This window comes from Phoenix dactylifera, chromosome 8, assembly GCF_009389715.1.
Source record: "Phoenix dactylifera cultivar Barhee BC4 chromosome 8, palm_55x_up_171113_PBpolish2nd_filt_p, whole genome shotgun sequence".
Lineage (NCBI taxonomy): Eukaryota > Viridiplantae > Streptophyta > Magnoliopsida > Arecales > Arecaceae > Phoenix > Phoenix dactylifera.
The window spans coordinates 18,338,215-18,363,207 of NC_052399.1; the positions used below are offsets into that span (position 1 = coordinate 18,338,215).

Genomic DNA, 24,993 nt, shown 5'->3' on the forward strand with positions numbered 1-24,993 from the left:
AAACAAGCCGGCCGGTCTAATCTTATCCCAGTCGTCTAAACCCATTCTTGATTCCTTAAAAAGGGGCCCGGTTCCTCAGAAACGCATTATGACCACTCTCCTCAGTTCTTATAAACCCTTCCGCTGCAATCCCATCTCTCACCCCTCTCCGTCCTTCTTCCGGTCTCACTCCCACGACGTCCATTCGCCCCGTGGAATTTTGGAAAGGAAAGCCGAACTAGAAGGCGTCAGAGGTCAGTGGGTATTTTTTTTTTCTTCTCTTCGATGCCCAATTTCCATCTTTTTTTAAAAGATAATCTTTGTTTCGTTTTTCGTGAAAATCTTTGATGTACCCATTTATTTTTCTAGAGTATCTGAGTCTCCATTGGATGGCTCTCAAATTTCTAAATTATCCAAGAAAGTCGTTGTCCGAGTTCTTGATCGGTACAGCCACTTTTGGTTTCTTTTTCCTTCCAGAACGCACCGATCTTGATAATAATTTGTTTTGATTCAGTGAAAAGAGGGATGCAATGCCTTGCCAGATCGATTTTCTCATTTTGCCATATGAGGATTGGGACTGAAGTTTCAAGATTGGCCCCAAGATTCTTGCGATCGAGGTTGCAGTCTGCCATGTCGGAGGATCCGGAGCTTGGCGATTTCTTGGATTACATGGAGAATCTCAAGAATTATGAGCGATCGGGTGTGCCAAGAGGAGCTGGAACGGACAGTGATGATGGTTTTGATCTTGGGAGGATGCGGCGGCTGCTGCAACGACTTGGCAATCCGCACACCCAATTTAAGGTGTGTAATAATTTTCGGGAACGAATGCCTTTTTGATTGATCTCTTTGTGTTGCCTGCCGACTCTTACTTTGTGTTAAATTTCATGGTTTTATAGAAGAATCACGAGGTGAAACCCATTACCTGAAAGAGGCAAGATTTCTTTGTATCTAACATTAGAAGTTATATAAAGGGCGAGAGTTTATAGATCATTTATGCATCAGTACCTTTTTATTTTAGCTATTTGTGCCCTATGTTTGTGTTACTTTGGGGATTAGTAACGGGTATTGTCTTTATGTTTTGGCACTTCGTTAAGTGTATTTACTTGCAGTAGTTTGCTGATGAATTCTTGGTGGCCACAATCTTTTATTTAGTGTGCTGCAACCACTCATTGCCACTTCTGAGAACACCCGATCCGTCCATGATCACCATCCACTCCACAACACCTATTTTATTAAAAGAAAGATTAGTTGAGAAATGAGTAGATGCTGTTTCGCCTTCTTTTTCTTTACAAAGAAAAGCTATTTTTGTCATTGTTCTTTTTTCATAACTTTTAGTTTATATTTTATGAATTATCACTAGGTCTTTCTGTATCATAATGTTTTAATAGCGTTGTTTCCGTGCTCTTGCCTTTACTTCTCTGCCTGCTGTTGATGCAAGCAGCTGAGAGTAATTTATATTGGTGCTTCCAAATTGATATTGGTTTTCCTCAAATTCTAGTAGTCATATTAACTTCTGGACTTGATATGCAAACGTTGTGTTTATGTATAAATTGTTTGTGATCACAACTATAACAAAAAGGCCTTATCTCTTTTTATTTGCGGTTAACTCTTTGAATTATCTAATATTTAATTCTTTTCAATAGCCTTGTCTTTTGGTATAAAAACTTCTTCTTAGTTTTGTAAGCTTCCGGTCTTTTTGCAGGCTCTTCAGCAAATTCAAAGATGCTAACCCCTCTTCATCGAGTTTGTCTATCATGTATGATGCTAATTGTTTTCCGACACTTAATGGTTTCTGGTATTAGTTCAAAGTTTTTTGTTTAATAATTCACATTTAAGTCTTTTCTAACTTTTTTTTAATGCACATATGTGAGCACCCTTATCTTTTCAATGCTAATTTTATGTGTATGCATTTTCTCTATTGCCTAAATCTTGAGTATGGAATTTGAATATGTGTTTGAATCACATAAATTTCTACGTTAATTCAATTAGAGGGGAGCATATAAAGATATGTTTCTCAGGGCTTAAGTTACATGTATAGAGGAAAGAAGATAACTCAAGAAGGAGCAAAGAGTTACTTACTGATTGTTCTATTTTCTTGGTTGATTGTGGTTTTTTAATGTTATCATTCTGTCTCCCCCCACCCTCTTTTATTTTCCCTTTCTCCAGTTCTTTCTTGTCCTTTGACCTGACATCTTGCAGCTCTATTGTATCAGCGGATTGCATTAAAAAATAAACCCTATCAACCTTAGGGCAGGATTGGATGTCACATTTAATCATTTTATGTTAAAGAAATGCAATTTCTGGCATGTCTTGGCCTTCTAGGATGCATAGATGTGCAGTACCCTATTGCATTCCCATCAGAATCATAAGTACTGCTCAACTTTAGAACTCAAACATGATGAATTGGCCAAGTCACAAGTGAGCCTTTTTTGTAACCCTCTTTTTTTCTCTTTTCTGGTGTCAGGCTAAAGTACTTGACACTATCACAGGTCAGTCCAAACTTGTATCAATTCAACAATTGGATTAAGGTTCTAATGAACTAAGTTATCTATCCCATAAGTCAGTTTCAATAGAAAATTCACATTAAATGTGCTGATTTGATAGGATAGACCCAAGTAATGATGCTTCAGAGCATAACTAATTGATCTTTGGTTTGGAGAAGTTATATGCAGGTTTAAGTTGGAATATAGAAGCTAAGTTAGGGACTGATGGGCCCCCTTTTTTTTTAGGCTCTATTGCCTTAACATTGACCTAGGTTATTGACATGTTACCCCCACCCCCCCACCCCCCCGGGGTCCCTCCCTATACGTGTTCATCTTTAACTTTGCATGGGTTTGGGGCCATTGGGCAACACTATAACCAGAAAATCAACTGTAATCAGAGCCTCACTGGAGTGCAACATCTGTAGGCTGTTCATATTGCTGGCACCAAAGGAAAAGGATCAACTGCAGCATTTCTCTCCAATATCTTGCGAGAAGAAGGCTACCTGGTCGGCTGTTATACTAGGTATTTAGTAATTTCCTCTCTTTCTAGCCATTAGTTTAGAGATGACTTATTCTGAAAAGGCATAAGCTAAAGAGCAAGGTGGACTGTATATTTTTTCTCCCTTTACTTCTCATTATATATATATGTATATATATTGCACCATGGATGCTGTTTATGAGGAAGCTGAGCTTGTCATTCTTTTCACTGTACCTTAAATCAATTCTTACAAATAATTTTCAGATGCTGGGGTGAGTAATTTGTGCAAATTCTGTTTCAAATGAATTGAATATTATTACATAAACTGAAACTCCTGAATGATGGATGTCAAATTAAGGTGCCATATTTTTTCTCCATTTCTTCTCCATTTTTTCTTCTTTTCTTTTTCTGTGTTCATAGAAATATATTTGTACCTAAAATAGATGTTGCAGGATGATTCATGCAATTTGCATAGATGATCTTGACACTTCCAACCTCTCCTTTAGTTAGTCATTTTTTACACCTACCATTTCTAGAAATATCAGTGAATTCTTTTTGTTGTCATACTATATTTTTTTCTCTACAAGTTGTAAAGAGTACATATTTTTAGAAGTTGGAGAATGCAAACACTTTTAGATACTTGGACATGACATGTCATGGCATCGCATGATATCCACAACATTCCATGATATCCACAACATTACTTCACAGTGTGTTGACACTTGGCATAGATTTTTGGAGTATTTAACAAGGGACAGTGTGTTTTCAACTATTTTAAATATCATGCTGTCAATCTAAAGTGTCCTGACAATTCTATTGATATGTTATTACATTTCTTTTCACAGCCTTGCTTTGTGGTCTATGACAAGCACATTTTTTTTTCTCAAAGAAAACCATTAATTTTTCAATTTATTACAATGATTTATTTATTTGTATGTGTAGAAATTCCTTTTTTTTCCCTATTTCTGAGGTTGAATTGTTTTGCTTTGGGGACTGTCCCGTGAATCTACTTTTTTCTTAAAAATATCTTTTATTAGCATAAGTCATACATCCGATTAATAGCTTGGTGTTTTAGGTCTTTCATCATCATTCTGACCCATCTCGTTTGAGCTTAGCCTGTCTGCTCGTTAAGCCTCTAGAGATCTTAGTTGTGCATGGCAATGCCAAATCATTTGGCTCTTCACCTTTTTGTTTGGACCGATACCACTCCTTTGCCCTCTTTTATGTATTTTTGAACAATATTCCATTTTATTACTTATTTACTTCAGAATCCTTACCTCTGTTAAGTACATCTGATGTCTTTTAGCCCATTGTACTGTCTAGCATTTCAAACCATACAAGCTTGCCAACCATATGACCTATGGATAATTCTCTTAATACCATGATGAACTTCACAAATATATTTTCATTGTTGTTACTCCATTTTACTACATAATAGATCCAAGGTGAGGAAAACTATCACAAGTAGGTGTTTCTTGGACATAAATTCTGATTGTGATCTTATTTTTAATTCTATTCCTATTGAAATTTCATTCAATGTATATCTTAGTTCTACTGCAAGCTCAATTGATTCTTATACTTACTATCATAATTTTGCTTATGCAACTTTGTTCTTATTTGAACTGTTGCTGCATTATGTTCTTAAATAATGAACTCTTAGACTCTGTTAAATATCAAGGAAGTGTTAAGAATATGTTCTCTCTGTAACTGGTAAGCTTGTCTTTCCACAACCACGTATGCCACTGGGCACGGCTATTTTATAGATGTCCTTGATGATCTTAATAAACCCCTCTAAACACCTTTGTTGTATTCCTCAGTTGCGTGGTGTCTACAATTAATAAAAAATGCACAGATTATCTAATACCTTTTCTTGGTGGTGGGAAGTTGTGATGCTCCTATAATTGCCCATCTTAAAAATTTTTTATAGATTACACTCATATGTATATATTTCCTTCAAGGTGTTGTAAGATCTTTGGGGGAAAATTAGTTATGAATTTAGACCCTTAAGTTACTCGTAATCCAAGTAAATTTTGACCTTACAGGTCCATGAATTGTCCCAATGTGGACCTGAAATTATACAATCGATATCATGATTTCTCTTGTGTGTTCATGGAGGTGTAAGATTGCAAAACACACTGTCTTCCTTGTTGGTCTCGAAGTTACATATCTGAGATTATACTTTTCAGTTGACAGTCCTTTATGAGGTCCTAAGCTCCCCCTCATTGTTCTGTTGTCACCCACTAGGTGACACAGGGATCATTAGATATCTACATCCTCATATTCGAATACAGAATTTAGCTATTAAGAGTAATTGTGACTTGCTACTAGCCCAAGTTAATAATGGAAAAGTTGAATTAGCAGAGATTAATTTTGTGGCTGCATTTGTAGTATTGGATGGGGGCTATGATGATAGTAAAGTAAAGGTGGTCTTTACTCTTTGTTTTGCTTAAACAATGAAGTTCTATAATTTCTTTCGGCGATTCAAAGAAATTGATTATGACTCAATCATAAACATTGTTTCTTATGTAATCAAGAGAAAGTTTTCAGGTGTGCAATCTTAAGATACTTGTTTGATTGTGGATCATGAGAAGTCATTTGGATTTACTATTATATTAGTAGTTCAAATTATCTTTACCTCTTTGTTCTGAAATGTCATTTTGTGGATGTTTCTGTTATTTGGTTCCAGTAAGCTTTTCAGATTTCAGTTTTCTAGTCACATAAGATAGAATCGTGTCAAAATTGTTTATAGTATTTTCCTGCTTGCTTCGATCAGGTATGTGCTTCTAATATGGAAGGCAATGAAATATTTAATAGCCGACTTCAATTCAGCTGTTCAGGCTTTTTCTAACTGTTGCATTCTAGCTGATATATCCTTTTAAATATGTTATGTCAGAGTTGACTTCAAAGCCCTTCATCTTTCACTCATGCAGCCCACATCTCTTGACGATTCGAGAACGCATATCTTTTGGAAGAAATGGAGTTCCTGTTTCAGCTGAGGTATTGAAGAATGTTTTCCATCGGGTGAAGGGAATTCTTGATCACTCAATAGAACTGGAAAATGGAGCTCTGACACATTTTGAGGTATTGATTGGTTATTGATCTGTAAAAGCATTGTATTATAATGTCTTGCATCTTTGTATGCATTTGTATCAGTTTATTCTTGCAATGACTGTTATGATGTTTAAAACTAAAGCTTTGAAATCCAACATGAATTGATAATAATGTATTACTCCTCTTTCTCCATTTTTTTTCTTTTGATAGTGGTGCCACCTATTAAATAAAGGCCCTGCAAAAGGGCTTGTATTTTATTTCAATTCATTGGAAAGACCTTCCGAACCAAGCTTACTACAACTTCATTTCAGGAAGTGTATATATATATATATATATATATATATATATATATATATATATATATATATATATATATATATATATATATATATATATATATATATATATATATAAAATGTGAAACACCATCATATGTCTTTTCGTACAGGGCTATTAATTATCTGTTGCATTGCTCAAGTTACAAACATACAGTGTGATACTTATACTACGCTAAACAATGGTAAAATGAGAATGTTATACTGTTCATGTGCATGATATGCTGCAGTTGATCGAGTGATATAAAATGATCTGACAGGTTGTGGCTCTCCTACTGTACTAGTTCTTTTTGATAGCAAGGTGAATTTTCTTATCATGTTCTCAATATAAACTGTCAGTAGGCATAGTTCAATGATTAAGTCATGTCAGATTAGTGGTTTATTTCAATACTGCTTCTGCTAGATCCCACTCCATGTTACAAATATTGATATTATTGATTTGTCGATGTTATGCCTTTGGATTAAGCAGAAACAATGGAAAAGTAGTCATTTCTACAAACAGGACTTTGCAGAGCCCCATTATATGTTCTGTTACACCTCTTTTGGACTTTTCATTCTATACGTTCATATGAATCATATCTTGATGAGTATCTTGAACCTTCATGCATCTGCTTTTCATGTTCATAACCTATTAATTTTATCAGTCGGTTCAGTTTTTTGGTGTGCTTTCTTCAGTTTCTTTCTAGGAAGGTGCAATTGGGAAAGGAAGAGTGGTGGGGTGGACAAAGAAAAAGGAATTCATTATGTGTGGGTTAGAAGAGAGATTCCATTGCACAGGCAGCCCTAGTTGATTCTTGTCCATGGCACATCTTGTCCGCATGTTGGATGCATTAGAATTATTCTTATGCCATTTTGAATCATTTTAGGGTTGTATAACTATAGATTATCCAAGGTGATATTTTTTTGTCAAGCTAAAAAATAAGTGTATTCTAGTTGTTAACAAGGTTTCTTGCAACACCTTCAGAAGACACCTTATGGGGGAAGAATCTAGCTGTTGAAACTGTTTGAGTTGTGCTCTCACTTTGTATTCTCCAGTTGGAGAACTTAATCTGTTGTTGGGCCTTATACCGAACATGGTTACATAGGACATATTAATTGATAATTAATGCAGCTTCATTAAGCAGTCATTTTTCTTTGGTGAGTCGCCTTTATTAGAGTGTAAATTTGTAAATTTTGGTCATCCAAAATATTCCATTGGTCTTGCCTTTATAACATCTAAACACATTAGTTATTGTCCAAGTATACAAATATATTTTTCATTTTTGAGGGTGAGAGAGCATGAGTATGATATTTGCTTAGGGTGAAGTTGACAATGGTTGAGGTGTCAATGTGGGACTGCATCCCAAGGATCGCCAAACCGGTACGGATCGGTATACCGGTCGGTGCTGCCGGTTCGCACCAAGTCGGTCCGGTTCCGTCCGGTTCGGCCGTACCGGAGCCGAAACTATTTTCTATGGCTGGACTGGTCGGCACCGGTACCGGTTCGATATGAGCTGAACCGGCCCGTACAGCCAGGTCGGCACCGGTACCGGTTCGATATGAGCTGAACCGGCCCGTACCGGCCGTGTACGGGCCGGTTCAGCATTTCTTGCTGCATCCGACTTGCACATGCAGGCAGGTCTCAGTTAATGCCCACCTAATTCTCAAGTTCTTTGGACCCTTTCTGCTAGGAAATAGCATATCTTGTTGTTTCCGTACAGGACCTTGCATCATCTTTATCTCTTAGAACATGTTATTTGTTGTGTGCCATGCCCGATTCTATTTATTTTCCATTATGACTTCCTCCAATGTTTACCAAGAATTCTTGTGTAGGTGTTCACAGCTCTGGCCTTTCTCCTATTCTCTCAAGCAAAGGTTGACATTGCTATTATTGAAGTGAGTAACTTTTGCTCATTAACCATAGAATTTATGTGCACTACTGTTTAACCTAGCACTGTGATTTCTGTCAAGCATGACCGTCAATGTATCATTGTTACTGCATCTAGTATCAATCTAATCTGTTTATTTTCTTTCATGAATTAAGCATGGACTTGCGACTTACGGTGATTGTCATGGCTTCTGTAACCTGATTTCTTCTTAGCAGGCAGGCCTTGGGGGAGCTAGGGATGCAACAAATGTCATATGCAACACTGAACTTTCTGTAGCAGTTATAACATCAATAGGTGAGGAACACTTGGCCGCGTTGGGTGGCTCCTTGGAAAGCATTGCGATGGCAAAATCAGGAATTATCAAGCATGGGTGCCCAGTTGTGTACTTTGCACTTCCTAGTCTATTAGCATTCACCAAACATTTTTAGACTTCAAGGTTATAGCTTATTAATTGTTCATTATTTACACTTCACGTTGCCATAATTAATGAGATCTATCCCTTCTATTTAAATTGACATGACAAGGCCTGCTTCTCTCTTCCTTCTTGTATGGTTACATCCTCTGTCATAGCACCCTTGTGCAAATGAAAATGTAGACTCATTTTTGTGTATCTTTGTTGATAGGTTGCCGGCATAACATTGATAATAACTAGGTTTGGCAATTTCTGACATAGACCTGCCAACCTGCCTGAGCTTGCCTGAAATAACCAGGCAAGCGTATCCTTGAATGAGCATTTTTTTTTTTTAATTATTAGATTGGTTAGCCAAGAGTAATGTATCACAAGTGGGTTTAGTTTGAGTTTGGGTCCTTTGCTGAATGGGTCACCATAGGTTGGTCAAACCCTTAAAATCCAGTTTTAGCCCCAGTATAGTGGTATTTTTGCTTTCTGTCATTATGCCTTTTTAACATAAACTTTGCCATATCAACGTTGATTTGTTCTTCCACTGTGACTCCATTCAGCTTTGGAGTGTAAAGGGCCGGATCCCATGTTGTTTTTAAAAGTCTTGCCTCTAGAACAGAACTCACCTCCACTACTAGATCTTTAACATAAAATATAGCAAACCAATTTCCTTCTCCTAACGATGGACATAGGGCAATTCAGAAAAAAAAGTAAATCCTACTTATATGTATGAAAGTAAAGTCATCCATGGAAGTAATTAAATACCTTGCACGCTAAGAGGTTCTTCCTTGCACGTAAGTCTGCATTAGTATGGACCAGCTCCTTCTGGTGTGTTAGCAATCTTGCCTGCTTGGTAAAGGGCTCTGCATGCTGTTTTCCATAGCGTTTGCTTCGCAAATAACACCAGAACAATGCATAAATAGTAGAACAATTACCATGTGATGGGGACATTAGAGTTCCTCATTCAGATGATGGAGTCAATTAGTTGCTTTTGTTATTGGTCGAGTCGATTTGGTCATTTGCTTTAGTCAAGTCAATTGGGTTAGCTGTTAAGTCGTGTTGAGTCAAGTGATTGGATCAATTGATCAATGTAAAACCTAATTACAAAGGTCCAATTTTGGGTGTGATCAATTGGTTTAATGGTCTAATGTTAGTAAGGTTTAATTTGGTTTGAAATCAGTTAATTGACTTAGTCAATTAATTGAAGGGTCCAAGTTTGATTATTTGTTAATTGTTGATTTGGTCAACTCATGATGTAAGGCCTATATAAGGGCCATCCCGCTTATGAATTAGGGGAGTTGAATTATTGAATAAACTCTGGCCTCCTTTCTTCTTCTTCCTGCATCTCTATAACCTCTTCTTCCTGCATCTCTATAACCTCTTCTTCCTGCATCTCTATAACCTCTTCTTTCTCTTCCTTTCCTTCTTTTTTCTCTTTCTCTTTTCTTCCTATAGTGGTCCGCCATCAGCTTGGTATCAGAGCCTCGGTTTTGCCCCTGCTGTCAAAGCCACGATCCAGTTCTTTCCTCTCTCTCTCGATTTCACCAGGCCCATTTCGCTCGGCTTTCACCTAAAAAAGGGAGGACCTCTTTGGCGTCCCCTCTAGCCCCTCGGTTTCAAAAACAGAGGAAGAAAAGTTCCTGTTTCGGCTCTTCTCCACCGACTTTCGCCGCCCCGCCGACGCACCACACCGCTCGTGACCCACCTCCACGCTGTTTCGCCCCTACCCGGCATCCTCCTGCCGCACCACCACGAGCTAGTTCCGCTGCGCCACTAGGGCTAGCACCGGCCGACGACGAGGACGAGCACCAACGAGCCCTAGATCTCTCAGGTCAAGCCTCTGTCCAATGCCTCTCTCCGTCCTCCACCGGCACCACTCCCGCGACGTCGCCCCTTTGACGCTCGCCATTGGAAGCCGCCGCCTGCTGGAGCCGCCCGTCCCTCGCAGTCACCGCCGCGAGGAACGGAACCCCCACCCCCGAATCCATCGGGAGGTTGAAGATCAGGGTAACGGGTAAGTGCCAGAATCCGGTAACCCATTTACCCAAGATCCGGTGACTTGGATCCACAAAAAAAAAGATTTGCACGTGACCGCACGTGCCCGACAAAAAAAAAACCCTACCTGTTCATCTTCCTCTTTGCGACTGCCCCACCACCGCCGTCGTCGCCACGCCACCGAGGCCACCGCCGAGCCGAGCCGTCGCCGTGCCACCGCAAGCCGCCATCTCCACCGCCCCGTGCCGTGCCGTGCCGTGAGCCCCGTCGTTGATCAGGTTGGATCCGGAGGAGACGTCCATTGCCGTCGTGCGCCCCTGCAGCTCTGCCCCCTCCTTATCGCTGCCGACCGCCGCCTGCCGTTTCTCCTTCCGCCGAGAAGCACCAAACCCCCCTTGACTCCACAGGCCACACCCGTTGCCGCTGTCTCCCCCCTCCTCTCGCACCATAGAGTCGCCTCCGGTCGCCCCGCAGCCGCCTCCCCTCCATCTCCTCCATCGGCCGCCACCCAAGGCTTTCGGCCGCTCCTCTGCTGTCGGCTCCCTCACCCCACCTCCCTTCGGCTGCATCCCACCCAGCTGCACACTCCACTCTCCCCACCTTCCTTCCCCTCAACCGACCCCAAGCCCATAGAGCACCCCAAGCGCCCACCCCTATTTGCCAGCTCAAGCCCATGCGCCCACAACCCATTGACAGCCCAAGTCCACAACTCCCTCCCCAATTTCGTTCACACCACAACCGGTTCCCCTTCCCCAATCCCGTTTACACAATAACCAGTTTCCCCTTCCCAATCCCTTTCACACCGTACAGCAACCACATCGGTTTCATTGTCGTGTATGCCTTCACCTTCTTCGCCAACTTTGGTCCCAACCGCATCACCTTCATCGTGCCTGCATAAATTTTTTCGGCCAGATCTGCACTCGACGGGGTCGAGTTCTTCCCACCTGGAAGGAGTTGATGGGGATATCAGAGTCCCTCATTCAGATGATGGAGTCAATTAGTTGCTTTTGTTATTGGTCGAGTTGATTTGGTCATTTGCTTTAGTCAAGTCAATTGGGTTAGCTGTTAAGTCGTGTTGAGTCAAGTGATTGGATCAATTGATCAATGTAAGACCTAATTACAAAGGTCCAATTTTGGGTGTAATCAATTGGTTTAATGGTCTAATGTTAGTAAGGTTTAATTTGGTTTGTAAGCAGTTAATTGACTTAGTCAATTATTTGAAGGATTCAAGTTTGATTATTTGTTAATTGTTGATTTGGTCAACTCATGATGTAGGGCTTATATAAGGGCCACCCCGCTCATGAATTAGGGGAGTTGAATGATTGAATAAACCCTAGCCTCCTTTCTTCTTCTTCTTCCTCCTCTCTCTCTCTTCTTCTCTTCTTCTTCCTCCTCCTCTTCTCATCTTCTTGCGTCTCTATAACATCTTCTTCCCGCGTCTCTATAACCTCTTCTTCCTCCTTTCCTTCTTCTTCCTCTGTCTCTCTTTTTCCTGTAGTGGTCCGCCATCCCCATGCATCTGCTTCTTAGTTCTAGCAGGCTTTGGAAGTTCAGATGATCATAAAGGGATACTCAAGCTTTAACTTGGATGATTAGGAGAACTGGTTAAGAGACTGAACAAAATATCTGAAGAGAGAAGTAAAGTGGACAAAGTGTCAGGATTTATCCTGTTTTCTTTTTACATTTTAATTTCCTCTCCTCTGTCTTTTTAATTGGAGTTCAACTCTGAAGCCTTCTTCAGCCTATTTTGTTTTGATTTCTTAGGGTATATGACAGAAAGATTGGGTAGGTGGTTGGGTATGGCTCAATTCTTTTAACGGGACAGGTAAGTGCTAAGAGCTTTTGACATGGCAACCCATGCCATTCCAAGTCATTGCCACTCCCAACACTTAGTTTTACTCCCAGAGTTGGTAGTCACATTAAAACTGTTCATTAACTGTTCATCTGTTGCACAGTAGTTAACATCCACTTTCCATACTTTAACATCTTCATATGTTGCTTGTTGCAAGAGTATCTTGTTCAAGAGCTGTTCAAGTAAACAACACGTAGAGCCTGCTATGTGCTCTGTTAGGGAAGATCAAGCTTGGGTGCTGGAGGTTCCCTCCATAAGTCATTATTTTGATAGTTTCATGCCTTTGATTGAATGTGGCAGTTATCTTCTTACATATAATGGAGCTTCAATTTTTAATTACCACCTCTGCGATGGGATAATTATGCCAATGCACTATGTATCTTTGATGGCTAAAAAAAAAAAAAACATAGAAGGCCTTTTGTCATGCTCTCTAGGATGAGATTAAACATAGAATGCTTTTCTACACATCTATGCTTTTTTTTTTTTTGCAAGGTAAGCTCTACCTATTCGTTCAGGCTGAGGTGTAGCTAACCTTGGACAGAAAGGTCTTCATAACTGATGTAACCCAAAAAAAAAGGAGTCAGACCGCAATAAATCCACAGATATTGACATGAGTTTGGATATCTGCAAATAGTAACTTAGGCCCAAAAATAACTGAGGTATTTTGCAATTAAGAGCTTAGGTCAATCATTATGGTTTATCTGATGAAGTTGATCACCATGTTCAATTAGTATATCTGCTATCCTTGATATAACTGTTAAGCGTTACCCATTGATGTCGAACAGACATCTGATTGGTTGTCTCTATTGTGCATTCTTATGATGGGCTGCAATCTCTATCAACATAAGATAGTTTGCAATATCAATTTCAGTACCCATATCAGTATGGTGCTGGTACGGTGTCTATACGGGTCAGTTTGTGGTGATACTTGGTACACCCCCCATACTGAGTATCGGTTCACTACCAGTACGTACAGTATGCCAGCTATGGGACAATATAGTCCGACACGGTGAACCATAAAGATAATCTTTCTCAACTATTTTATGCACATATTAATAAAATTGTTCCTTGCTATGGTAATATAATATCATGCTTATATGAATAATAATAGTAATAACAGTAGTAGCAAGACTGATAGTAATAATAACAGAATGAAAAAACTGAACTTGTTGATATTATTCATTGCATTCGTATTCTGTTCAATGCATTATCTACTTACATATTTACATGTTATAATTGTCATTATGACTCTATTCACTGTTTAAATTGTTCAGGTGGTCATTGGTGGCCCGTTTGAACCACATATTGAGCATATTATTCGGGATAGAGCTTTCTTAATGAACTCTCCAGTTATATCTTCATGTGATCCAGGAATCCAGAGTGTTTTAAAATGCTCTGGAAGAGAAAATGGGAACTCTTATCAAACATGTGACATATTCATCCAAGTTCAGAAAGATTTACAATTGGTACAGACTGTAAAAACTTTCTTGTCTTAAGACTTGGATTTAGTTTGAGGAGGCTAATTATTACTCTGTTAGCTGTTGTCTTTTAAGAAGAATGTAATATTTCTTCAATACTGCTCAGAGTTAGTCATCTGAAAGAGGTCTCAATTTTTCCTGCAGTCTATCGACTTACCTAATGTAAAACTCTGCATGCTGGGAAATCACCAACGTTTAAATGCTGTTACAGCCACTTGTACAGCACTCTGCCTCCGTAGTCAAGGTAAGAACATCATTTCATTGACTTCCTCATCTTTGATTTGGAAAACTAAATCCAGTAGGTTGCAAGACAGAGAAAAGAAATAAGAATTATATCTTTTCCAAATATGAGATCCAATGACCAGCTATTATTTAATCCATACCTGGGAAAAAAAGATACTCAAGCTATTTGTATGTCAAGAAAAAGTTGCTTGTCATTCAGTATTAACAACACGAACATCGTCATGACAAGTGGCATGATTTTCTGTGACCAGATACCATTATTTAGAAAATTTATGAATGTTTTGCTTCCTTTGTCTTTTCTTCAATATATCATTCTTCCCAAATCTACAAGTCTAGATAAGAGGAGGTTTGAAGTATTGTGATTTTATGCCTGAATGAAGGTGTCTTCAGTTTGTTTCATTGTTTTTATAAATTGGGCAGTCGGTCTTTTTATCTCTCAATTTACATCACACTTGCATGTAAAACATGCATGCGTCCCTCCTTTTTTTTTTGTCAAACTCTTTGCTGGCTTTATGAATCTGCTTTCAAGAATTGTTTCTATTCAATGCTTCATTCTTCGTCATGTTGGATGAAGTGTTCCTTCTTTACTTTCATCAAGTCTTTGTACACGTTCTATCACCCTGTATCCATATTTTACCTCCTATACTGGGACTCTTTTAAGCATCTGTTTCTCTTGAAGGTGGCAATTTCGATTGTATTGCTAAAGACAAGCATGGGTGAGGATTTTAGGCTTCTAGTTTAGGTTTCTATGTCTAAGCATAATGTGATCACCAGCTTGTTGCATTTGGTTGGATGGTTAAACTACAATTGTAAACTCCTACCACTATGATGCCTCTGCAACAACTCATTGGCACATAACCCTGTCCCCACCATGACTTGTAGATAAAGAAGATGAAAGCTATGATTCCTGCATCCTCATTTCAAGTTTACAAGTCCTGAAGCATGTGCTCAGTACTATCAGACAGAAGGGGTTGAGGTAGCATCACTTAAACTACGGATATGGATAGGTTAGAGATTCACATTCAAGGGTCCTAAATTATAAGGCTTTGTTGATGAATAATTGTTTGCCCAGTGGTTCTTCATTTCTTTACATCTTATCGATGCTTTGAGCTGTAACCAAAGTTTCTTAGACTTTGATTTAGAAATTCCAGCCTGTTTGAGAAACTAATCGAATTGTATGAGATCTTGTTTAGATCTTATCAATAAAATTAAAGCTCTTTAACCTGTTTTATTCTTTGTATTTTGAACTAGATGGATATGGTTCCAATTTTGTTGTGTCCCACTTGATTTATTAGGTGGATTTAATGTTTGGATCCAACCATGTGAAGCAACTAAATTAAGCCAATTCTGTAACAATTCAGTTTTAATTATAATTTGGAGTATGCTGCTTGATTTGCAGCTCTTCTGATGCTATTCTTTGATGGTTGTATGCCAAACTGCGGGTCGGTACTGATGCGTACGACCATACCGTACCGTACCAATACCAAATTGGTATGTGGTACAAGGGGCGTACCGACCCTGTAATAGGATGGTTCTGGTATGCGATCCGGTATCGAGACGGCAAACCTTGTTTGATGCAAATATATCTAGTAATCATTTAGTAGATAATTGTTATGCCATGTACCCATCATAGTTGTGTTGTTAGGGCTGGTAATTGGATCAATTTTGGGTTAGGTCAAATTTGGATCTGGTCAGAATACGATCAACCCAAACCCAATTTGAATTTGACTGAATCAACAACAAACCAACCAATACTCGAGCTATTTAGGTTTTAGTTGGGTCTAGGTAAGCTCAATGGAAAAATTATAAATGTAAACAAAGTAAAATTTATATGACATATAAAGAGAACACCATATAGTCCCACATGAAAGGCTGGAGTCAAAAGTGAAGCATCCATTTCCACTGAAATATGGCCATCCAGACTCTTCATGTGAAGCTAGTAGCTTAGCAACACTTATGGTTTTCACTTCGAGTAGAATATTGGGGTCCACTATAGGTACGCATCGATATATCCTTTTCTCATCAACACATGTGCTAAATACTAGTTTATAAGATAAATAAGAATTAAACCCTATTAGTTCACCTAATTCTCAACCCAACAACCTCCCACCTCTTTCTGACCCTCACCCCATCTTCAAGGTTGAAGGAACCAGTAGTACCGGGCACTGTACCGGTTCTCCGGCGGGACGATTTGGTACGGGCCGTGCTGGGCTTGTATCGAGAGAGGGACCGTGCAGAGAGGAAAAGAGAGAGAGAGCGAGCGGGGGAGGGATGGTTGGAGGGGGGTGGCGGACGCCGGTGGAGTGCCTGCCGACTTTACTTAAAAAACGTGAATTTTTTTAAGGCTGCGGCCGAACCCTGTTTCGTTCGAAACAGGGGCAGCGGCAGCGGCCTCGCTCCCCACGGGCACTCCGCCGGCATCCCGCCCTCTCTCTCTCTCCCTCTCTCCCATTAGCTCTCTCTTTCCTTCTCCGGCTTCGGCAACGGATTTTGTTTCCATTGCCGGAACCGTACCAGTGAGACACTGGTATGGCTCGGGACGGCCGGAACCGTCCGGTTCGGGATCGTTCTATCCACCCTGCCCATCCTTCCAAACCCAACCTAACCTAAACTTATGCCCCCTGCCATTGCCACCTCCCTAGCCATAGCACTGCCATACTCAAATCGATTCCATGAGCTTGGGTTTGTTAACTCCCTCTCAGACCCCCTCCTCTCTTTGACGACCATGATCTGCTTGCCTTTTCCCTTTAAGGAGAATAATGAGTATGATATTGACATTTTTTAACAACAATAGGGCCAAAGCCAATAAGAGTAGGAATATGGGGAGATGCCTCAGAGGAGGGTTTGTTGGCTCTGGCAATTGAGGTCACAACCCCCCTTCCCCCTTGCTTTCTTTCTACAGACTCTACCTGCGCCCCTATTGACCGAGGTATGTAGGAAGCCAACTTGATGCCAATCCCCACTAATAATGTACAGGTTGGTTTTAAATTAATTGAATCTTTGGGTTAACAAGATGCCGACTCGAATACCCTTCCCCCTCCCTCCTATTTGTTGGGTATGTCGAACAGGTTAATGGGTTCAAGTTGATATGCTATTTCTGTCTGATGCAAGGTCTGCCGAACCAACCGAAACCGGTCGGTTCAGGGTGTACCGAACTGGTGCCAACAGCTATCGGTACGGTTCGGCTGTGAAAATCAGTACCGAACCGAAATCAGTGCGACCGGCACCGGTAGAAGCGGGGAAGAAGAGGAAGAAAGAAGAGAAGAAGAAGAGGAAGCAGAAAAGAAAGAGTAATAGAAGAAGAAGAGAAGGCAAGTACCGGGAGAAGGAGGACCTCTCTTCCTTGCTCGCGGGCGGGAGAACGGGAGGAACCGAGAAAGAGATGAGAAGAGTGGAGGAGAGAGGGGAAGGAGGGTTCGGGAAGAAGAAGAAAAGGAGGAAAAAAATAAAGGAAAAAAAAAAACCTGCGTGCAGGTCGAGTGGGGAAACGGGCACGAGTGGGGAACTGCGAGTCCGCTCATGCCCGTTTGCGTTCCACGCACTGGGAACCGCGCCCGCACGCGGTTCCTTGCACTGGCCGTGATTTCCCGCGTGGGCTTTAATTGCCGCACAGAGTGGCATTTAACATGGGCGGTGCGCGTCCGCGCGTCTGAGGCGCTTTTTTTTTTTTGTTTTTCCTATCTCGACCGTTCGGTACCGGTTCGGTCGGAACCTGTACCGTACCAGAACCGGTCTTCACCGGTATCATCGATACCGCAGACCCTGATCTGATGTATTTTTGGTGCCCCAAATTCAACTACATAACTTAGCATGACTGAGTCTTTATTGCCCTCATAAATAAATTTTCTTTCTTGAGACAAATATTCAACAGCATCAAGAGGCATGCCAACCATTTTCAACTCTACTTAATCTATTATAAACACCATATATATATTCGTTGTACGTAGAGGGAACGTTTGTTTTAGAAACACATAGATTTGTTGTCTTAGGCTTAGTTAAGACTTAAGACCTTATCCAGTTATACACCAAGGTTATGAATATGATCTTGGTCTTCTTTTTTTTTGATACTTAGTTTGATTTAGGTCAATCAGGTCTGCATGTGTGTGTGATACTTGTTAACTTACAAGGTCCTAATCCTGTCTTATTTCTAGTCCAAGTAAACTCTCATTCACACATGATTAAGATTTTGTATTTGACTTGTTCTACAATGCTATAAGAGTCATTCTTGGTGCCAATTGGTGGGACATTGGAAAGAAAAATTCTAAAATTCTTAGATTTCAACAGGGTTTGAGGATTTGGGACTATTTGAAAGTATTTTCTCTGACTTATCTTCTTTTCGACCAAGGGGTTGGCTCTTTTGTTTGACTGAATTGTCAATTTGAGACATGAATGTTGGTTTTTCCTTTTCTCTTCTTTTGGTGACTTTTATAGGCTTATGACATTGATAATGGGATAGCACTGGCATTTCATATCCACTCCTCTTGTAAAGGACTTATGAGCCAAGTATAGTTGAGTTGCAACTGGCATATATATACTCTGAAAATATTTGCTTACAGATAATGCTAAATCCAAACAACCCTATTTGAGGCTGTTGTATGCCCTGTATCTGGATGAATCGCTTCTAAACAAAACCTGATACCAATCAATCTTTCATGATAATATTTCCTACTTATTGTTAAGCTGATAATTGACCCCTTGTCCTATAAAGTGCTGGTGAATTCTAATTTAGCTTTCACCTCTCTACCATCTCATTAAATAACGTGCACTTTTCTGAATCCTTATCCTGACTTACAATGGCTGTTTTATGGGTGAGAAATATGAATCAGCCAGGTCTTTTGCTGAACCCCTTCTCTTGGGAGGGTTGGAGGGAAATTTTTCACTGGGCCCTTGTCTCTGACCCATAATATGAAACTCTGAAACCCATAGTTTTTTATGCATTTATGGGTGTGTTTTGGAAATTAGTGAACAAATAACACTAATGGAACTGCAGGTTCAAAATACAAGCTTGTATTACATTCAGTTTGCAATTTTGCATCCTATAATTTCCAAAAGAGTTTTATTTGCAATTTTTCCTCCTATAATTTCCAAAAGTGTGTTGCATATTATTATTAATCTGAACTGAGTTATCATATGGCTTCAGGCAGTTTTACAATTGTGCAAAACTGGGATGATTACTGGCACAAAATGTCTTGTCTGCCTGATAGACATTGTTTGCATGCCTTTTTTCCAAATGAAAAAAACTGAAAATACAACATAGTTGTCAAATAGCCCAGGCAACCCCATGTAATGGACCCTCCTGCTTAGGCAATCACCTATGTCCAAGGCAGAAGACCATGTATGACAATTATAAAATAATTTATGCATTCATGTATTTCAATTTCAATTGTTGATGCTGTTTTCAATAAATAATCCATATTATGCGATTCTAGGGTACATTGCTAACAATTAAAGTATGAACTCTTTTTTTTTTTAAAAAAAAAGAAGAAGAAGAGACTTCCAAGTCTATCATGAAAATATTGTTTGTACTAAAAGAATAAGAGTATACAACATTTTTTTCTTTTCTGAAAATGCAGAGCACATGATCCTTATTGGATGTGGATGTGGTACATATCAATTATACATGATATTTCTACTATGATAACAACAGCAAGCCTGGTACGTTCCTGTTATTGATAAAATAAATAAAAAATGAAAACTGAACACAATACAAAAGAAAACAGTAGGAAAATAAAACAAATAAGTTCTCATTTTCCAAAACAGAAAACAAATGAAAATTGCATTTAATCACTGGAAGAGCTATGGAAGAATCATTATGTGGCACATCCAGACAGATAACCACAGAAATGAACTCAATTTTACATAAATCACATATGTTGACTTCAGCTGCTGACTAGAAATAACAAATTGTTTTTCCTCAAAAAAAAGGAATACCAAATTGTTTCAGAAGACTGCAAAGCAGAATCACCAAGAAAAAGCAAAGCAGATCACAAAGTTTCCTAACGATTGCATCACTAACAAATAAAAGTTCCCCTCTCAACAATATCACAACAATGCAACAAATAGATAACCTGATTCAATCACATCTTTAAGGGCCACTTTTGATGCTGGCAGTTCTAGCTGGTCCGATAGATCTTCTGAAGGGTCCCTTCTTCAGACAATATGGTGGGAGCTGGGATTGATCGAGACAGAGATCGGGCTGCCAAAGGAGTAAATAATCCTGGTTTTTCAGGATAATGAATACCTTTTCCAAGGTGGTTTATCTTATCTCTGAAATCTAGGGCTTAGCTTCTCCAACCACACCAATCTCCTTCCACAACAAGGCATCCAAATAGGTCCATAAACTCCAAATCCAACTCAAACTGGAAAGAAAATTCATAATAAAGATTCCTCCATCATCAATTAGAAGAGCAGAAAAAATTATCTTCTTGAATCTCAACAAAATCAATTTAACTCTCAAAAGAAAAGGTAATGAAAAAGGCTGCAATTTAGGGGTTTCTTTTTTCCCCTAATTAACTTTATGATCATCTGAATGGATGGATGGAGCCTGGGCTCCACTGGGTTCACTGAGTCATGTGAGTCCCATCCATTTGCGCTGGGCTGGGTGAGCGCTCGATCGAAAAGGTGGTCCCAGTTTCATAAACAAGCACCTGCTCAGTGGGCTGTCTAGGCAGGCACCTGCAAGAACTATGAGTTCCAATGATGATAGAACTTTTCATCTGACTTGTAGTCCTATTCAAGTTTTTGATAATCACAACCAAAACACTCATAAAATTATGGTTACTCTTAGCCATAATTCATTAAATACATTGCTCGGAAAGAATTGGTACTCCCAGCCACCCAAATATTTATGTATCTACTGTATTGATGTTCTATATCTTCTCATCATGCTCAACTTTTCTGCTGACAACTTCTCACTACAATTTCCTGCCATTGTCCTGATGGATTTCTGAAAATACCAGGGTGGGCAATATCAGATGAGTCTATTCGAGCTGGTTTAGAGCGAACACAGTTGCTTGGGAGAAGCCAATTTCTAACACAGGATGAAGCTTCAGCAATTGGACTATCTGGAACATCCATACTCATTGATGGAGGTTGTCTTGATGCTTTAATCGTGCACTTGTTTTTTGTTATCTTTAGAATCTATTGACATTTTGAAAAATATACCAGCCCATACTGAAGCATCTGCTAAAGGGTTAGCGGATGTAATACAGATGATGCATCCAGACGGGGCATTGGCTCTTGTGGTGGCAATGGCTAGTGATAAAGATCATCTGGCATTTGCAAAACAACTTCTTTCAGGTGCTGTGACCATCCTTACAAAATTTCAATGACTTAGCTGACTTTTTTTTTGCTTCTAGAAGAAATTCAGGAACTCTTCTGGTAATCTGTGCAATTTTGTATTATTCACTGTACATTTTATTGAATTTTGTCTGCTGTTGTCATGCAATGTTGATTTTTTTTATTATTTTTCACTCTTTTTTAATTTGTATTCAGCATTTTTTTTGGTTTTTGGTGTTGGGGGGGTAGAGCTTTCCACCGTCCAGCATTAGTTTCATGGGTCTTTATTATTTTCTTTTCCTAATTGTCTTTTTCTTTGTAGCTGCTTTTCTTTTGCCTTCACTGTGAAACCCAAATATTTTAATGTTCTACTCTGCCTTCACATGCATGCATTTTAAATCCAAGATATGAACTGCACTTGCTTGCTGATAACGCATTGCAATTTCAATTTTATCTTTTGTATGAGTAGTGCTCCACCAAGTAATCAACTTACTGCATATTCGCACAAGTAGATCTAAGAACTGTAGAGTTTTGGGGAAAAATGAATGCATTTGAACAAATTATAATTTATTTGGTTATATCTCTCTCAGGATAATCAGAATGTCTAGTCAACATGAATTTCATTCTTGGTGGGGGATCATGCATGCTATATCTTTTTTTTTTCCAGGTCCAAGGCCAGAGATTGTGCTGTTGACTGAGGTGACCATTGCAGGAGGAAAATCTCGCGTTGCTTCAGCTTCAACGTTAAAGGATTTCTGGATTAGAGCTGCATTAGATTTAGGAATTGATTTTGTAGATATCGGGGTGATTGACCATGGGAAGAATCTTGAGGGTCATAAAAGTGAATCACGAGGATCATCAGATCACAGCCCAGCAATGTTGGTTCTGTGCCATATTGGATCTGTAAGTGAGTCAATTAAGGCTGCATCTCAGCTGCTCCAGTCCAGGATAGGTAATAAGCCCAGTGTTGTTGTTGCTACTGGCTCCCTATATGTAGTGTCGTCTGTCTTACGGCTGTGCACCACTAATCAGTTTCTGACCACCCATGTATAAATACCCCTTTGTTTACATGACTAGCTTTTGCAAACCTAGTCTTGATTATTGGAATGGTAAACATGGAGAGTTTATTGATTTCTCTCTGTGTTCATCCTGTTTGATTGAAACATGGCCGAGCCAACTCCACATGCTTGCAGAGAAGATCCTTGTGTGAGATAGTGATTCACGTATTATGGACAATTCAAGACTTGCAACCTGCCCAAAGAAATCACCGGCTCCAAATTCTCTGGACCACGGACAATTCAAGACCGAGTCTAGAAGCTTCTCCAAGCAGAGAAGGGGTTTCCCTGATTCACAGTCCAGCCTACTGATTGAGCTATCTTTTAATCTCGTATTTGCGTTCCGGACTTGCATCATGTTTTAGACTATTGGATTCCATGTTAATTGTTTTTTCCCAAGTTAATGTATTTGGAATTTCAACTCTTGGATAAAAAAGAGTTGATTGAATAAGCTGAGGAGCTGATTCTGGTTTTGGAGCTTTTAACCATTGCAGAACCCGATTTTGTTCTTACATGCCTGTGTTATGGTTTTCTAGAGGTGGTTGCCTTCCACCAATATGAACACCGACTTTTGCCATAACTCGGCCAAGCACACCTCATCTCACCCTTGGCAGTCTCGAGGTCTTTGTATCATGCAGAATGAGTGGAGGGCACTGTTTCTTGTACTTGAACATAAGCTATTGACAAAGGAATGATGCTGTTTCTTCTCTGAAATGGACGTAAATTGCAGGTTAAGGAGAGAGCATTTGGGCCCCAAACTAACACCTTATGCTTCCACGCGTTAGAACTTTATGAGGAGATAGGTGCAGGAAATAAATAGAGGTTATAAGTTGCATTTAAAATGCATCGAATTTCGTGATAGTTTGAATGCCATTATAAAAACTAAATTGTCTGGTTGTTAAATGATTATAGAGTATAGGAGAAAATGGCAATCCAAGAAAATTGGGGCAAGCCTGTTCCGCGGTATTCAATTTTGTGGAATAGACTTATCTCGCATTGGCCCACTTATACCCCTATATAGTACAAACTCTTATTTCATAGCCCGATTTGGTGCTTGGGATGTTTCCAGACTCTTATTTCGTAGCCCGATTTGGTGCTTGGGATGTTTCCAGACTCTTATTTCGTAGCCCGATTTGGTGCTTGGTAAATCAGACATATCCCTCACTTGTTCTGCAACCGAACTCTATATTGAGGCTTGGATTTTCACATATAGATTGCATGTTGCTATGGTTAAACTAATGGCAGCTAACTTATATTCTTTGGTTGTATCTATAATTTGTTATAATTGATTAATGATGTTTGTTTAACTACTGCGATCTCAATGGCTCCGGCTCATCCTACATCCATTTTGTAGCAACATTAGTTACACAGCCTTACGTTAATGAAATCAAATAGATGAAATTTCTTGCTTATTATAAATATTCTGATAAGACAACTAGGTATGTATGTATGACCAAAGAGGTCCTTAGATGTCCGATTTTCAATTTGCAATTTAATAACCTAAAAAGGAGCAAGTTGCATCGTGATCAAGCATAAGCAACCAAACAGACCTTTAAATGACGTTTAACAATGATAATTCTTAAAATAGAACTTTAGTCAACTGTCTGTAAGACCTAAATGTGATCCATATCCCTTCTTTTGACATTTCAGTCAACATTTCATCATGTTTTCCTCCAAAGGAAAATATTTTGGCTATTCCTTGCTTACATAGACACATTCTTACTAGGGAAATGCAGGGAAATGCTCTTATTAGAACATTGCCGTCTGTTAAAAAAGCATGTTAGGCTGGGGGTAGACGAGATGGGAAAGAAATGGACAGATCATGCCTCCTGGCCACGTCCTTGTTGTAATGTCCGGGCCCAATACAGACCAGGCCCAATACTGTAGGGCCCAGTTGAATAGTATTGGGCCAGGGAGGGGTTAGCAGGCCACACTGGCCCAAGATGGCAATGATCTCCCGCCTGAGGGCTGAAAGGACAGGACCACCAGATGGCCAACGAAGGGACCCCCACAGACATGCAAAACGGGAGCCCGCCACCTCCTCTTCCCCTCGGCAGGCGAGCTATGAGCTGGCCTGGAGGGGAGGGGCAGCTGGTGGCTCCCGGAAAACTGAGGAAGGAGAGGATGCCACCTCTCCTTCGGGGTCAAATCCTAAGCCAAGCTTTTATATCCCTAAAACCCGCTAACCCCTAATTTTTGATATACCCTCCTAAGCCTCTAACCCTCTGAAATCTGCTGTACCAGAGAGTCAAGCCCTGGAGCTGGAGGCAGAAGGAACCCCGCAGCTTTAGGAGAGGAAGGAGGGAGTGTACCGAAGTGATTCTGCACAGCTTCAACCGTCCGCAATAAGGTACGGACCCCCTGTAGGTAGGTCTAGGCAAGAAAGGGGTGGAGAAACCCCTCTATGGGGTGTTCTCCTCCCTGTTTCTTCAAAGAAATAGAGAGGAGGAGACCGGCACAGTGGGGATTAACATTGACAGGGGAGACCGGAGGAGGAG

General features: G+C 39.9%; 1 protein-coding gene across 3 annotated transcripts; it reads left to right on the plus strand.

The window, feature by feature from the left end:
- Positions 1 to 71: 71 nt before the first annotated feature.
- On the plus strand, positions 72 to 23,007 carry LOC103702943 (dihydrofolate synthetase). Of its 3 annotated transcripts, none has more exons than XM_039129136.1 (12): positions 72 to 233; positions 349 to 423; positions 494 to 780; positions 2,888 to 2,985; positions 5,871 to 6,021; positions 8,139 to 8,201; positions 8,407 to 8,571; positions 13,716 to 13,907; positions 14,064 to 14,163; positions 21,122 to 21,253; positions 21,330 to 21,461; positions 22,108 to 23,007. In XM_039129136.1, the coding sequence occupies exons 1-12, from the start codon at positions 89 to 91 to the stop codon at positions 22,491 to 22,493; spliced, it is 1,926 nt and encodes a 641-aa protein (XP_038985064.1). In that variant the 5' UTR covers positions 72 to 88; the 3' UTR covers positions 22,494 to 23,007. The 3 variants fall into 3 exon arrangements, with proteins under 3 accessions (XP_038985064.1, XP_038985065.1, XP_038985066.1); XM_039129137.1 differs by having other exon boundaries at positions 8,410 to 8,571; XM_039129138.1 differs by lacking the exon at positions 349 to 423.
- The last annotated feature ends 1,986 nt before the right edge of the window (positions 23,008 to 24,993 follow it).